This window comes from Camelus bactrianus, chromosome 13 (assembly GCF_048773025.1).
Source record: "Camelus bactrianus isolate YW-2024 breed Bactrian camel chromosome 13, ASM4877302v1, whole genome shotgun sequence".
NCBI lineage: Eukaryota > Metazoa > Chordata > Mammalia > Artiodactyla > Camelidae > Camelus > Camelus bactrianus.
In genome coordinates this window covers 79532400-79548364 of record NC_133551.1, presented here as the reverse complement: position 1 = coordinate 79548364, position 15965 = coordinate 79532400, and the positions used below count along the sequence as shown (strand labels likewise).

Below are 15965 nucleotides of genomic sequence, written 5' to 3'. Positions count from 1 at the left end.
CGTCCATCTCTGCCCTTCAGTGTCCTGTCTGGTGTGACCGGGAGGGCCCAGGGCAGCTGTGCGGCTGGGCTGAGGCACTGTGTTGGCACCAGGGGGCTTTGAGACGGCACCATCCCATCCAGTGGGGCAGGGCTGCGTGTCCCAGACAAGCACCCGACTGTGAGTGTGGTGTGCTGTCAGCCTGATCCTGAGAGGCCCCGTGGCCTGTGTCACCTCAGACTGCACAGCATCCCCCTTGACCTAACCATGGTGGTCCCAGGTACACCTGGGAGGGTCATGGCCTCCTTCCTGGGTTCTGGTTAAACCTCGGGGACCCTGACCTTGACCTGGGGGTGAGGGTTGGGCTGAGGCAGAAAAAGCTGCAGGAGGGTCCTGGCTTCCCCTTCCCGTGTTGCAAACTCCTACTTGGGCAGCTGAGAGCAAGCATACGTCCCCTTCCAGTCACTGGTGACTCAGAGACTGGCATTTAGGTGGAAACAGGATGTGTGCTCACGTGAGGGGGTGTCTGAAAGGGGAGTCCCTGGGCTCACAGGGCTCCAGCTGTAGGGACACTCAGCCTGATGCAGCTACAAACCATGCCTTTGAGTCTCTCCTGTACAGACTGGGGGCCCTTCACGGGGCCTTTCCTCTCCCTCCTCCACCGTCCAGGCTGGCTGGCAGATGTGGAGGACCCTGGGCAGAGAACTGAAAGGCTCAGACTCAGGAAGGGGCTAGATCCCTCCCAGAAAGGCTCCGCCCTCCCCAGCCCTTGGGTGCAGGGCAAGCCAGCCTGGAGCCCCGCCCCGGGAGGTGGGGCAGGAGACTTGGGACCGAGGGACCCAGACCTGTCGACCTGCCCTACTCAGGCTAGTCACCACTGCTGCCCATGGGGAACAGCCACTGCATCCCTCAGGCCCCTAGGAGGCTCCGGGCCTCCTTTTCCAGAAAGCCCTCGCTGAAGAGAAATAGGTGAGGAGGGCAGGGTCCAGCCATGGCCACTCGGTCACAGGGTCTCCCTCAACCTGCCTCAGGGACCAGGCTGTGAGCCCCCACTTCCCTTGTCCCCAGAGAGGATGGTGTGCGGAAGCTGGCTGGCCTGTTTGGCACCGAGGCCAGCCCCGACGGGGACACCACCACCGACAAGATCTTCTGCTACATCCCCGGGACGGTGAGCGGCAGGGCGGGGTCGCGTGCCCGGCTCAGGGGGTGTGGCAGTGGTGGTCTGTGTATAACTCTGTGTGTGTGTGTGTGTGTGTGTGTGTCCTGTTAGCTCGGCACGGGGTCTTCCCTGTTGGCCCCAGGAGTCAGTCCAGTGCACAGTAAGGAAGTAGGGACAGCCCTGCCCTGGGGAGCTCATCGGCCGAAAGTCTGAGCAGACTGAAACTGAGACCTGGGACTGAGTCAGTGGGATGAGCGCCGGCCAGTTGGGGCGGGGCCACCGTGCAGAGCCCTGCCTGTGGGCCCTGGTGTCCGCCCCCGCCTGGGGCCTGGTGTGGGACCGCGAGTCCGGGCACACTGGGGCTGGACAAGCACGTGTATCCATATTGCTGCTGCGTGGGGACGGGTGGTGCTGGTGACGAGTGGCTGGGAATGCCGCGCTGTCACTCAGAGGGTAAGGGGCTTCCGGTGGACAGTGAGCCAGCTTCTCACCAACTTTCGGCCCCAGTTTCTCCAAGGGGGTGGCTCCTCAGCGTCCATCGCTGCTTCATCCCATGGCAGCCCCTGTGCCACACAGCAAGGACATGGCTCCCAAGCACATGCTGGCCACCTCTGAGTGCAACAACACCCCCACCCACCTGCCCAGCTCCTGTGGGGCAGACGGCTAGCCCAGGGGAGAGACACCCTGCCTTTAACCCAGCACGGCTGACAAGGGTTGGGGGAGGCTCTGCTATACGTGGGGTGTGAGGGAGATAATCGCCCGGTTTCCCACCCCAGGAACAATGTCTGTGACTGTACCAGGAGCACTGCCCTGCACTCCTTGGTCCTCACAGCAGCTGCTGCGGGCTCCAGGGCTACCTTTCCAAAGGTTCCCGTCAGGCTGGGAAGCTGGGGTCTGCCCCTTCCTCCACTTCCTGAGGTCCCAGGGGTCCCTGCGGCCAAGTGCTGGCTGCAGAAACCAGGTTGCCTCAGAGAAGTGACCAGGGTACTTCTGTCAAGGCCTGGCCCAGGTCCCTCACATGGCCACATCTCAGACCTCAACTCCCTCTGTCCAGGCCCAGGACACATAGTGTGGTGCTGCTGGTCCTCCCTTGCCAGGACTTGGTGGCTGCAGAGGGGACTGGGCATGTTGAACCCCGGGAGGCGGGGCTGGGGGAGGAGCCAGCTCCCCTCGAGCCTCGCCCTGCAGTGGGTTCTGCAGCCACACGTGAGCCAGCCTTGCCACAGGCCCAAGGCTGAGCCCAGCTGTGTGGCCCTTCTTGCTCCACGGCCTATTTTCACGGGTCTTCTCCAGCATGGTTCCCCAAACTGGGTGTGGGTGCAGGAGGCCCCACCCAGAGGCAGGGAGGCCGGGAAGCTGAGTCTGTTCACATTCCTAGGCTTGCCCAGGGGGTGGCCCAGCTTGGCCAGGGCACAGTAGCCCCTGCCAGCTCCCCAGTTCCCCCTGAGCCCCAGACCTCGGCCCCTCTAGCCCCAGTTCGGCACCCGTCCCTGTCTGACTCCTGTTCTGATGATCCAGCCCCTGTTTATAGAGGATTCTCTGTGTGCCGGGATCAGCTGGTGGTGGGCACTGACCCTCCTTCCCTTCAGCAGGCGGGCACTGAACCTCCAGCACATCCCAGGCCTGCCCTGGCCCCTGGGAATACAGTGGTGGGCAAGACAGACACGGGCCCTGTTGTTATATCGCCCCCACCCCGTGACAGAGCCAGGTGACAAGCAAATAAATGAAACACACAGTGAGTCAGATTGTAGCTGGTGCTGAGGAGAAGTGCAAAGGAGGAGCAGTGGGCAGGGGTCAGTGAAGGCTGGACTGTTAGAAGGGCGCCAACAGGACCTCACAGAGAAGATGAGTCTGAGCCCAGTGCTGGCCGGGGTAAAAAGCTGCTAGGCTGAGTGGTCCAGGCAGAGGGGGCAGCAAGTGTGAAGCCAGAGACCGGCGTGCGCCTGACGTGAGGGAAGAGGCCCCCTCGGCCAGTGCCGGGACCTTCACCTGCCTCCACTGCCGGGGAGATTGTAGGCGACTGGAGCCACGCAGTAGTGCTGGTCGTGCACTGGAAACGGGCAGTGACGCGAGTCCTCACACCAGGGAAATCGGCAAACACTACACATCAGCCCCCATTTCTGGTAGAACTGAGTTTTAAACCTTTGCCAGCGATGCTGGAGGTGTGGGAGGGTTTGGAGAGTCATCTCACCCGGACACCCGAATCCCCCTCTGACTAGTGAGTCTCGGAAGGCTGAAAAAGCAAAATAAGGGAACACAGCTTAGGAAGTAGTGAGGCTGACAAATCTCCGTTGAGTCCAAACTTCACTGACTCCACCACTAGACCATGGAATGGAATTCTGTGATTCTGTGACTAGCAGGAGGCTCTGCGTGGGTGTGTGTGTCTTCTGCACTCTTTTCACTTGAAGAAACATGTGCATGTACAGGGTTTTGTACATACATGTGATGGTGTGTGTGTGTTCTTGACCTATGTGTTGTGTGACTGGACTGGGGCGGCTGGCCCCAGGTCAGGCCTCCTCCCCTGAGTTCTGCCCCAACCCCAGAACATCCCGGGCCTGGAGAGCCAGAGAGAAAACCTGGAACAGCCGTTCCTGAGTGTGTTCAAGGCGGGGCAACGGAGGGCAGCCGTAAGGAGCCTGGGCAAGGTTGTGCACTACGCCAAGGTCCAGCTGCGTTTCCAGCACAGCCAGGTGGGGGCCGGGCCAGGAGGGGCATGCTTGGGGACCACCCTGGGGCCTGCCCCCACCCGCCCTCACACCCTGGCCCTGCTCTCCCCTAGGACATCAGCGACTGCTACCTGGAGCTGTTCCCCTCCCACCTCTACTTCCAGGCCCATGGTTCCGAGGGACTCACTTTCCAGGTGAGGGGAAGTGGGCGGAGGGAGGAGCTGAGGAGAGGCAGGTGGCCCGGTCCTGCTGGGGGCCCCTAGCCCTTCCCTCCCGCTGTGCTCTGGCAGGGGCTGCTACCACTGATGGAGCTGAGTGTCTGCCCACTGGAGGGGTCCAGAGAGCATGCCTTTCAGATCACAGGTGCGCAGAGTGGTGCTGCCTGTGCTGCCCGGCCCCTGGGGGGGGGGGCGGGAGCACTAAGGCTGCTCAGTGAACCTGGCCATTGACGAGGCCCCAGGACCTTGGTGGGACTCTAAGCATGTTGAAGGACCCTGGCGTTTCCTCAGATGGGCACACATGCATTGCTGGGCTGGGGGAGGGTAGCGGGTGGGGGGCCTCCAGAGCTGTGCATGAGGTCTTCAGGGGCTCCTCCTAACCCTTGAGGGGCCTTTCCTGTGGGCTGCTGGCTCAGCCCCCTCTGCCTCTCCCCACAGGCCCGCTGCCCGCCCCCCTTCATGTGCTCTGCCCCAGCCAGGCCGAGCTGGGCCGCTGGCTCTACCACCTGGAGAAGCAGATCGCACTTATGGGAGGGCTGCCACGCTGCCAGTCAGTGCCACAGGTCAGTGCTGGGAGCCCCACTACCCCTTCCTACCCCACCCTCGTCCACCTGCCCCTCACCCCCTTCTGTCAGGGCCCCCCGGAGGATGAGCCCCCGTGGGCTCTGCAGCGCAGGTTGACCCAGCTGCGGACTGCGTCAGGGCACCAGGCAGTGGGCAGCGCCATCTGTGCCTCGAGGGTCAAGCTGCAGCATCTGCCCTCACAAGTGAGTGGGGGCACAGAGATGGGAGGAGATGGGGGAGGGGCGCACGCTGGGGGAGACCCTACTCTGCCGTTTGACCTCCTCACAGGAGCAATGGGACCGACTCCTGGTCCTGTACCCTACCTCCCTGGCCATTTTCTCTGAGGAAGCAGATGGGCTTTGCTTTAAGGTGGGTCCCGCCCACTGTGGACCCGCCCCGGGGAGGTGCACTGTGCGTGGGGGTGGGAGGGGGCAGCGGCTCAGGAGGAACCTGTATTTCGGGGCCTGTTGGGACAGAGAGCACCGGCCCCACCCATCCAGCCCGCTGCCCTGGTCAATCTGGTCTCAGCCCGATGTGAGCAAGTCGGGGCCCCTGCCTTGGCACCCCATAACATCCTAGAGGGTCCTCAGCCACCAGCAGACCCGTCACCTGGGGTGGGTGGCATGGGGGCCTCCAGTGCCCCTAAAAGGGGCCTGTACCTCTGAGCAGGCGTCTTTCTGGTGCCTGAGGGGCATGCGTGTGCGTAGGCATGGTGTGAGGGTCCTTTGGGGCTGGAGTTTCTGTCACGTGCACCACGGTACCCCCTAGCCTGGGGGTGATTGTAGCCTTCAGTCACTGAGAAACACATATGGGGGCTTCCTCGTGGTCCCTTCCCACCCACCCCTATTTTAGCATATGACCCAGGGGACCAGTCCCCATAAGCATCTGTCTATGTCAGCTGTTGGTGGCAACTGGGGGTGAAGATACCCCCCAGGACAGACAGGGAGTGCCCAGCCTCCCTCAGGATGTCAGCCTTGGTCTTGCCTTGCCCTCTGCCTGGCGTCTGGAAAGCAAGACGGTGCAGTGGGCACAGGCAGAGCCCCAGGGGTTGCTTCCCTGGCTAAGGCCCAGTCCCTGCTCCATGCCCCGCAGGGGGAGCTCCCGCTCAGTGCCATCCACGTCAACCTGGAGGAGAGGGGGAAGCAGATCCGCTCTTTCCTGATCGAAGGTGGGGGCCAGGCCGTGAGGGAGGGTGAGAGCCTGCTCGGTGCCCGGTTCTGCACTAGGGCCTTGCAGGAGGCCCTGCCCGCCAGGCCCCTGACGGCGTCTGTGCACCAGGCCGTCTCATCAATGCCATCCGTGTGGTCTGCGCCAGCTACGAGGATTACAGCCACTGGCTGCTCTGCCTGCAGACGGTCTGCTGCAGGGGTGGGACCGCCCCAGGCCTGCGGGTGCCTGCACAGGTGAGGGGTCAGGTGGGGGTGGTGAAAACAGGAGGTTGGGTCTAGGCTTGGGTAGGTGGAGAGAGAGGGCCTGCCGTCTGGCTCATCCCTACCCTACCCTGCTGCCCAGGTTGTGGGCGGTGACCGAGGCTCACTCTCCTCCGACGGGCAGGCCAGCTGGGACTCAGGGTGCCTGGCAGCCCCCTCCACTCATGCCAGCCACGCCCTCCCTGGGTCAGTGCCGTCCACTGAAGGCTGCCCTGCCCAGCCTGCACCGGTGAGTGTCTGGGAGCAATGGGCAGAGAAAGGGGGTAAGGGACCATGAGGTAACTTTATGTTGGGGCCCATCCCAAGTAGGACCCTAGTTCCTCAGGGGAGACTAGACGGGGCTCCATGGAGCCTCAGAGGGTTTTGTGGGAGAGGGCCACGGGGAACATTCTGGAAGGTCCTTGGTCCCCACAGGAGCAAGCCAACTCAGGCTGCACCAGCGCCAGCGGGCAGAGGGCAAAGCTGAGACGGAACAGTGGCAGCCGATCACCCAGGAGCAAGGCCCGGGGCAAGGGGCCCAGCCCTGCCGTCCCGCTGCATCTGGACCTGACCAAGGTGAGCGGTGAGCCCAGGGCGCTGACCCCGGCTCCAGGCCTGGATCCCCTCCTGCCCCCCACCTCCCCGGCCTCTCTTGGTCCTGGAGCCTCCCAGAGGCCTCTTGCACAGAGAAGGGAGGGCTGGGCCACTTCCAGCTCCAGGAAACCTGTCTCTTCTGCGTCTTGCCTGTAGCTGAGCCTGGGGGAAAGCCCTGAGGCCCCAGACCACTCTCTGGAGAAACCACACTCCCCCCTCTACGTTGATCCTTACACACCGCCTGCCACTTCCCACCACAAGATCACAGACGTCCGGGGCCTAGATGAGGTCAGTCCCTGCTGGGTGACAGGAAGAGCTGATGTGCCCACAGCCTGAGGTTGAAAGGATGCCCAAAGCCTGAGGTCTGCTCAGGCCATGACAGGAGGCTTAGGGGGTTTTGGGGGCAGGGACCCCTCAGCTACACGAAGGGCCCGGCCTGGGGCCTCAGTCACCAGCGCTCCCCGGCAGTTCCTCAGTGCGATGCAGAGCTCACTTGGACCTGAGCCCTCAAGCCCATTCCTCTCCGTCCCTGTGTCTGTGCCTGTCTCGGACGCCCGCTCGGGAGTCTCTGGCCCCCACTTGCTCTCCGAGAAGGGAACCCTGCAGTCCCGAGCCTCTCAGCGGCATCGCAGCTCCATCAAGGGCCAGGGGTCCCGGCCCCCAGACTCCCCTCAGCTTGTGAGTAGCAGCCCCACCCTGGGCAAGGCATTCTGTGGGGTAGAGGAAATAGTGCAGGTTGTCCCGGGACCCTGAGGGAGCAGGAAAGATGGAACCAGGAAGCAAGGCTGGGCAGAGACCAAGTCGCAGGGGCAGGAAGAGGGCAGTGGGGAAGAGGGAGGGCCATGAGGAAAAGGTGGGGGTGGGGTCTGGCAGGTTTTTGGGCTGGTCTCCAAGCCCCTTTCCCAGGGCCCATCTCTCAGACTTGTGGTTTGGGTCCCCAGGTCTCCCCTGCAACGGAAGTTTCACCCGACCCCCTGCCACCTCCCCCAGGTGAGTGGAGGCCCCTGCCTCTTTCTGGGAGAACTCCGGGTGTTGGTTCCCAAAGGCACATGCATCTCTGTCCTCCCCACCAGATGGCCGTCCCCCCAGGAGCTACGACAGCATTTGGGACAAGGCTCTGTCCCCTTCCCACCAGCAGTGGTCTCGAGGAGCACCTCAGGCTGGAGGGGGGGTGGTCCAGTGGATCTGATGGCACCCAGGAGGCTGCTTCTCGGGACCACCTGCCAGCACCGACCCTGGAGGAGGGTCTGCCACAGGGCCGGGGTCTCTCTTTGTGGAGCCACAGGCATCTGATACCGAGTCAGGGTCTGACCCCAGCAGGGTAGAGGGAGTCTCCAGGACCCTGAGTGGCCCTGGGCTCTGGAGGGACCAGGAGGGTCTCACCCTGAGGCCGCCTTGGCCAAGGTGACTGGATGCCCATCGGGGCCGAACCTCGACCTGCCTCCCAGGGAAGGAAGGAGGGAGGGGACTTGGGCTGGGGCTTCTCCTGGGAGAGGGAGGATGGCACAGGTGTAAAGGTCAGAGGGCTGAGAAAGTCAGGTTAGCGAGGGTCAGAGTATGTGAGGTCAGAGGGCACAAGTGTCGGAGGTCAGCAAGATCTGAGACATTTACAAGCAGAGGAAGGAGGGTCGCCTGGGTGCATGTGAGTGGGGGTGGGGCTGGTCTGGAGTAACTGGCAAGAGACTAAACAAGAAAGAAAGAGGAGATTTTATTGGGGCTGTGTGTCCACATGTTCTGTCCTCAGCAGCCAGGCATCTCCTGCATCCTGGGGACCTGTACACGCTGCCTCAGGGCTGGACGCCCACTCAGCCCCTGCTGGGCAGTCCCCACTGCTCTACCACCACCAGTGCCCCTCCCACCTTCCTGTCCCACCTCTGGCTCCTCTCAGACCTGGGACAATCCCAGGTTCTAGTCCCTCCCCTGATACCCTTGCCTTCTGCCTCAGCACCTCCTCCAGGGCTACCCAGAGGAGGGGCTCCAGACTCGCCCTATGGACCCCCACCCTGCTGGGCCTCTGTAGGTACCTGCTCACCATCTCAGGCAGGAGCCAAGGAGGCCTTGACCATAGACCCCTGGGGTTCAGAGGTCAAAGAGGCCTCAGAGGCCTCTGCCAGCCCAGCCCACTTGTACACAAGGCAGAGCGTCCCTGGGACAGTGCCCCCCCCAACCCTTGAGGCCACGTAGCCTCCCTGCTCTCGCCCCCTGCTCAGACGTCCACCTGGGGCCTTGCCGCTGCTCTGAAGCCCTCTGAGCTCCGTCCAGCGCCCCGTCGTGCCCCCCCACCAACAGGAGAGCAATGTAGGGTCAGGACGCCAGTTAACTTTGGTTTCAGATAAACCACAAACAACTTCTTAGCATAAACAAGTCTCAAATACTGCATGTCTGGGATTCCAGTTTCACTGGATGCCCTGTGTTTTTATCTGCTAATCTGGCCACCTTACTAACCAGCTCCTTGCTTGGCCCCTACCCACCCAGCCTTCCAAAATCTCCCCACTCCCAGGTATGGAGCACAGCCTTGGCCTGGGCCACTGGCTGGACTCTCAGGTGGCGTCCAGAGGGGCCAGGACCCAGGACACTGGCTCCTTCCTAGATGCCACAGAACCCATGGGTCAAAGGACAAGGCCTGAGGGCAGCACCTCATCCTTAGCACCCGTGCACGTCTCCTTGTTCTGTGTCTTCTGTGCCAAGTCTGGGTCCTAGGAGCTGGGGCTGGGGCTGGGGCTGGGGCTGGGGCGCTCTCGCCCCACCTGCCGGCGGAAGTATCGGATGGCAGAGATGGTGCCGATGTTGGCCAGCAGGACTGCAAGGGAAGCACAAGGCCTAGTGCAGGCTCCGTCCCATCCTGGCCACCACCTCCCACCTGCGTGGCCTGGCCCTCGAAGGATGGGAGGGGGATGGTGGGGCGGGGGTGGGTCCACAACACAGGAGAAAGGTCAGGGGAGAAACCTGTGCCTCCCCAGACCCCCTGCACCCCTGTGGGCCCAGCAGGTGGGACTGGACACCACTGCCCCTCCATTTTGGCTTCTGGACACCGCCCACTCCCCCAGGGCCCGCAAACCTGTTTTCCAGGCGTCTGGGGCCTGCAGATCTGATGTTCTCACAGCCCAGGTAGCAAAGGCCACAAACACCAGGCACATGTCATTCTGGCTGAAGGTAAATGAGGTGAGGGGACTCCGGGGTTCCTCTAAAAGAGAAGCACGTCCTGAGCCTCTGCTGCCCTACTTGGACACACCCACCCTGGGACACAGCTGTCCTGGCCACGTCTGTCCTGAGTCACATCCTCCCCGTGGTACCTCTATCCCAAGTCACAGGGTAGTTAGTGTGTGGCCTAGTTGAGTCAGGCCAACTTGGGCACTACTTCCTGGTTTGAAAAATGTCTTCCAGAGGGAATGTGAAATGGAGTGTCTTGCGTGCCTGAGCTGGAGGCGTCCCAGCACCTGCCCTGCTACAGGCTGGGGGCAGGCGCTGCTGTTGTCTGGGGGTGATGGTCAGTGAGGAGCCAAAGCCCTGCCTGGCCTGGGCTGCCCCACCTAGACTGTGTCCTGGGATGGCCAGGAGCTGGTCCTTCTTTCCCAGATCATCCCAGAGGCCCCCCACCAGCTCATGACCCGGGGTCCTGGCCTGCCCCTCCCCAGGGTCCTCTTGGCTGAACTCCCTGGACAGTGTGTTCCCAGGTCCTGGACAGGCCATGGGGCCCCTGCAACACACACCTGCTTGCCTGATGGCCAGGTTGAGCTGCTCTGCCGTGGCTGGGTTAAGCTCTGGTGGGGTGCCAGTCCCCACTCCCCAGGAGACTGACCTGGGGGCCTCCATGGCCTGCATCTGGAGAAGGGCAGCAGGCCCCAGCACGCCCCCTGACCTGTCCTCCCCGAGGAAGTGTTCGTAGGCCTCAGGGATGGAGATGGGCATGGGGTCTCCAGGTGGAGAGACTGGCACAGGCTCAGCTTGTAGGGGTGGGGCCAGGGAGTGGCCCTCCCGCCGACCTGACCTCTGGGCTCTGCAGTCCTGGAAGAAGAACTCGCACACCTCTGGCCACTGGACATCAGCCGGGGCCGGGCAAGCCTCTGCTGCCCCCTCGGCATCTTCATCCTCCTCATGGATCGTGTCACAGAGAAAGAACTCATAGGCTTCTGGGAGGGTCACCGCGAAGCAACTCCTGGGCCCAGGTCCCCCTGAGGCAGAGGGGGCAGGGGGAGGCAGGTGCTTCAGGATTCGAGGCTGGGGGGACCGGGGCCCAACTGCCACAGCATCCCAGGCTCCAGACCCCCTGCGGCCCCCAGCTGCTGTCCTGGGGGCTGTGGCTGGAGAGGGTGGGCTCGCGGCTTCTCCTGGCCCTGGTTCCTCAGGGCTGGGCCCAGCCATGGAGAATCGCACTTTCTTCTTCTTGGGGGCTTGGACAGGGCCTAGGTGGGGCTCCCCTGTGTGGTGTCCAGGGGCACCTGCTGAGGGCTCCTCTCCAAGCTTCTCTTGGTGCCCCCTTGGAGACTGAACAGGGTTCAAAACCAGCTGGGCCACTGGGGCAACTTCCGCCTCCACCATGTCAGGCCCAGCCTGGGGAATGGGAGCAGGTGTGGACACCCCCACATCAGACCCAGCCTCAGAAACAAGGTGAGGCAGAGCTGTACATGGTATAGTCTTTGAGACAGATGAAGATGAGTCCACCTCCAGCTTGACCTCTGGGTCTGGCATAAGCAGGTCCACATCCAGTCTAGGCTTGGAGGCGGGTGTAGACAGAGGCAAGTCCGTTTGAGGCTGGGAGGCAGGTGTGGACAGAGGCAAGCCCGGTTGAGGCTGGGAGGCAGGTGTGGACAGAGGCAAGTCCGGTTGAGGCTGGGAGGCAGGTGTGGACAGAGGCAAGCCCGGTTGAGGCTGGGAGGCAGGTCTGGACAGAGCCACGTCTGACTTAGCCACTGAGACGTCTAGAGGAGCCTTGAGGTCACGCAGTGACACAGTGTATGGCTCAGCTCGGGGGGTTATTTTGAGTAGGTTTGCACCTGGCTCAGTGGCAAGGACAGGTGTAGACAGGTCCACACCTGGACCTTGCCTGCCCACCTGCTCAGGGGCTCCTGCAGACTCTGGCCTCAGCTTGATCTGCCTGGCTCCTGCTGTCTGCTCTACCATCCCAGCCGGGAGACCCTTCCCCCTGGTCCCAGCCGGGCTGAGGCCCTCCTCGGGCCTGGCCTCAGTGAGCAGGGGGCCGCCCAGCGGAGGGAGAGCAGAGCCTGGGGAGCTCGAGGGCCCACTGCCCTTGCCGCCTGCAGCGCGCCTCTTCTTTCGGCTGGGGCTCCGTGGCGGGGCTCCAGGGCTGCCATGGGGCCTCTGGGGGACAGCACTGCAGCCAGGGGACTCTGAGCTCCGAGGAGGCTCAACAGTGGAAGTTGGGGCAGTGCCCCGGGGGGCTGGCTCCTGCATGAGCCTCTGCATCTCGTCTCTGGAAGACACTGGGAGGGAGGCGCTCTGGACGGGAGGGGCAGCACCAGAGCCAAGGGGCAGCCAGGCTTCTGACCGTGTGGACGTGCTGGGTGTCTGCTCACCGGCCCCCAGGGCCAGGACAGGCTCATGCCAAGACCTGCTGACCAGCTGTCGGGTGGCTGCCTTGTCCTCCTCCTCCAAGCCGGGCCAGCCACTGCCCCTGGGAGCCAGCTGCCCCTCGAGAAGGGGCGGGGGCCCAGGGGGACTGCTGCCACTGCTATCCCGTTGGTCAGTGTCACTGGACAAGACCTCATCCCCAGAGGCCAGGCCGGCATGCAGGAGGCCACACTCTTCGGCAGCGGCCGAAAACTCAGCCCAGTCCTGGTCACTCAGCTGGACACTGTACTGGAAGTTCTCCATTTCGGGTCAGCAGAGGCACATGAGCCACAGAACTAGGGTCTTCACAGACCCAGGCCCGGGGCCCCAGCCGGCACACGCTGCCACCACCCTGCTCGCCCCATGGGGTGTCCCCCCACTGCCTGGCTCAGGGGCCAGCACTCCACCTCCATCCTGAAAGAAAGCAGAACAAACCAGGAATCCAGAGGGAAGCTGGGCTGATCTCAAACCTGATTGCTTCCTCGAGTCAGAACGTCGACGACTCCCACTTTCCCTGTTCCCAAACTGACTGCAAATGCTAACGTCACAATGACATATTGCTGCAGTCCTGCAACCAAACACGGCTTTAGATTAGTGAAGTCTGCTGAGAAATAGGGTTCCTCATGTCTGAGCTGTCTTCCCCAGGAGGAGCTTTTCTTCCCCAACTTCGTGCACTTTCTGTTCAGCCGGGGCAGCCTCACATCCTCCAACTTCCCTCCAGAGCCATCGGTTCCAAGGCCAACCTTATCCAGCAAAGCCCATTTCAAGAACCACCCCTCAGAAGTCAGTTCAGCTGGGGGATGGTCATCCCTGGACTGTCCCAACATACCCCCAGCCATGGGGGGCAGGCTACAGTGTTCAGCAGGTGACCAGACTTTGGTGGTGACCTTCCGCCAGCCTTGGCTGGGACAGGCTGCTGAGCTTCCTCTGAGCTGACCAAGGTCGTGCTGGTGCTGGCCGGGGCCAACTCGAGGGTCATCAGGGAGAGCCTGGCTCTTCCCAGGCCCAGGCAAGAGGTCCCAGGACAGAAATGGGCCCCCTGATTCCCCCTGGCCCCTTAGGGCCATCCTCAGGGTCTGTGCCCCTGACCCAGCCCTGCCCAGCTGGCAAAGCCCCCCTTCCCTTGGTCTCAGGGAACCAAGGCAACCCTACCTGGCTGAGAGCCCCTAACCTCTCAGCCCCTATGCCCTTTGGCCTTTGGTCAGCTGCCACTGGACCCAGGGAGGTGGGAGATTGCTCTGGCCAGGCTAGTCCTGAGATGGAGAGGCCTCGAGACCAGGGCACTGGGGCTTCCTGACTCGTTGAACTTTGTTCTCCTCTCTGGTCCTAGGGGAGTTCCCTATGGGTGCTGTCTGCTTTGGGAACCCTTAGGGTGGGAATGAGGGGCTGGCCGTACCATACCTGGGACCCCACAGCCAGCTGGGGTAGCGGAGCTGGGCGTCCAAGCTGCCTGTCCCAGAGCGGCATGGTGCTGGCTTCACCACACAGGCCCCACCCCCATTGCCAAAAATACTCCAGCCCTGTGGTCACATGTGTCCTGCCAGGAGTCAGGGTCCAGGCCACAAATAGATGGCATTTGAGGAGCTTCCAGCTACGTGAGGGACACCTTCCTGGGCAGGTCAGGTGCCAGTCAGAGAATGCTGACCAGCAGTCAGGACCGCAGGCGCCTCCCTTTCCCAAGCTGAAGGCTACTCTGCCATCCATCTTGGCAGCAGCCTGCCCTTTTCTCTTAAAGTGATCCCGCTCACTGTGAAAACTCAGACCCCGACTCCTCCCATCACCTCTCCTGCTAGCAGCGCCCCCGAGACCAGGCCAGGCCCTTCGGGGTCTTAGGGCTTTACCCTGACACCTGTGGGGAACAGAGACAGCTACAGAGTGATGAGCTGGGAAATGACTGGTTCTGGAATGTCCCTAGAGGTCATGGATGTGGCCACTGCTGACCTGGGTCAGGGCTTGGGCTTCCCTGGTCCGGCCCCTCCCCCTGGCAGCACTGTTGAACCTGCCAGTGGGGCTTGGGAGACAAGTGGGGGCCTTGAGGGCTCTCCGGGGAGGACACTCACATGGATGCGGGCCTCTGGAGAGGGTTGAGAGGGGTCAGGTCACTCCTGCCAGCATCTCTCCTGACCTAGGCTCCTGCAGATGGAGCCCAAGGTAGGGGTGGCAACACAGCCTGTCCCTCCAGGAAACGGGGTCTGCTGCTGCCACCCCAGGTCACCAGGAGAAAACATGCAGGAGACATGGCCTCTGAGAACAACAGCCCCTTGCAGTCCCCCTGAGCACTTCTCCAAAACACGTCCATCCTGAGATGGATGCCAGGAGGACCCAGTTTCATAGTTGAGCCTGGTAAGGCACAGAGAGGGTGAGTGACTTGTGCACAGCCACACAGCTAGGAAGTGGCAGAGTTGGGCCCCAAAGCCCCTGCTCTGAGCCATCCTACTTTTGGGGCTGGGGTCTGGCCTCCTGCTGGGGGACAGAGGAGGGAGTAGGGGAGTCAGACAACAAACATCTAAACTAGCAGGTAAATAAGGTCACTTCTGACAGCAGCACAGGACGTAGAGAGGGGAGGAGGGTGGCCTCTGAGGGAGTCTGGGGGACGAGACTGGGTGGGCTGGGGACCATGAGGGCCAAGGCCTCGTGGGGAAGGGGAGCGAGGTTAGGAGGCCGCCTTAGCTGCCCTGGACACCCCAGGTGGTGAGCCTGGCCAGGGAGGGAGCTTCACATAAATGGCGGAAAACCCAGGTTCCTTCCTGTGTCCCTCCTGCAAGCCTCCTTTACTATTCACACAAAACTGCACCCTGGTCACCCAATGTGGGGGGTGGGGCATTCCCACAGCAGGCAATTGGGTGACAGCTGGGTGTCCCACAGGTTAACTCCATTCTGACACTGTCTGGAGATGGTGTCAGATCCCACAGGCTGGGGGCTCAGTCCCACAGACTGCCTCCCACTACAGATGCCGGTCGCAAGTAGCAGGTCCCCAGGTCACCCACTTGGCTTCTGTCTGACTTGGCTACAAACTGGAGGTCCCCACGACCCCCTGCCCCTGGAATTAAATTACTTTGCTAGAGCACCTCCCAGAACTCAGGGAAACATTTACCAGTTTATTAGGAAAGGGTACAATGAGGGATACCCTCACCGGCACCACCACACGAGCACCAAGTGGGATTTCTTGGAGGCTTCCTCACACAGGCAGGATCAATTATTAACCCCATTTTCAGCCCCTCTCCCTTCTCAATGGCACGGGGGTGGGGCTGAAAATTCCAAGTCTGATCAGACTTGGTCTTTCTGGCGACCAGCCCCTCCCCAGGAGCCTCATCAGAGCAGAAGAGGGGGAAGAGGCCCCTCACCAGGAGGAAATTCCCGGGGAGCTAGGGGCTCTGTGCCAGCACCCGGGGCAGAGACCAGTGCAGATGCTGTCCCCTAGTCGTCTCACAGTCTGCCCCCCACCCCCACCATCAGGCTCTGGCGTCAGCGGCTGGGGTCTCGCTGGTCAGCTTCCGCTGAGGGTGGTCCATGTGTCCCTGGGCACCCACTGCATCATTTTCCAGTGGGTGGAGATTTGAGTGGTTTCCCTACTGCAGCTATTACAAAGAGTGATGCTATGAACATTCTGGAACATTTCTTTTCGTGGTTTTGGAGAGTCGTGGTGTTTTGTCCAGCTCTGGAGGACACTGCCCAGAGGTTTTCCAGAATGGTTGTCACTGGCCCCAAGTGCAGGACACAGTTGGTCATTCTGTGTGCTCCGTGTCCACGGCCACACCCTCGACTCACCCAGTGGTGCTGCACTGTAGTTGCAATTCAGTTTCCTTAA

At 62.1% G+C, this 15965-nt stretch overlaps 2 protein-coding genes across 3 annotated transcripts; one reads left to right on the top strand and one right to left on the bottom strand.

Moving 5' to 3' along the window:
- Window positions 1-513: 513 nt before the first annotated feature.
- On the top strand, window positions 514-8305 carry PLEKHN1 (pleckstrin homology domain containing N1). Of its 2 annotated transcripts, XM_045518805.2 has the most exons (16): window positions 514-948; window positions 1048-1147; window positions 3682-3828; window positions 3918-3998; window positions 4095-4167; window positions 4461-4585; window positions 4658-4789; window positions 4875-4955; window positions 5679-5754; window positions 5865-5989; window positions 6099-6245; window positions 6431-6571; window positions 6746-6877; window positions 7058-7267; window positions 7531-7579; window positions 7663-8305. In XM_045518805.2, the coding sequence occupies exons 1-16, from the start codon at window positions 866-868 to the stop codon at window positions 7776-7778; spliced, it is 1818 nt and encodes a 605-aa protein (XP_045374761.1). In that variant the 5' UTR covers window positions 514-865; the 3' UTR covers window positions 7779-8305. The 2 variants fall into 2 exon arrangements, with proteins under 2 accessions (XP_045374761.1, XP_045374760.1); XM_045518804.2 differs by having other exon boundaries at window positions 4461-4789.
- PERM1 (PPARGC1 and ESRR induced regulator, muscle 1) lies at window positions 8282-12421 on the bottom strand. Its single transcript, XM_010957993.3, has 3 exons — window positions 10300-12421; window positions 9648-9773; window positions 8282-9389 (listed from the first exon to the last, which is right to left on the bottom strand). Exons 1-3 carry the CDS (start codon window positions 12419-12421, stop codon window positions 9286-9288), a joined length of 2352 nt encoding a protein of 783 aa, XP_010956295.2. The 3' UTR covers window positions 8282-9285.
- Window positions 12422-15965: the final 3544 nt, after the last annotated feature.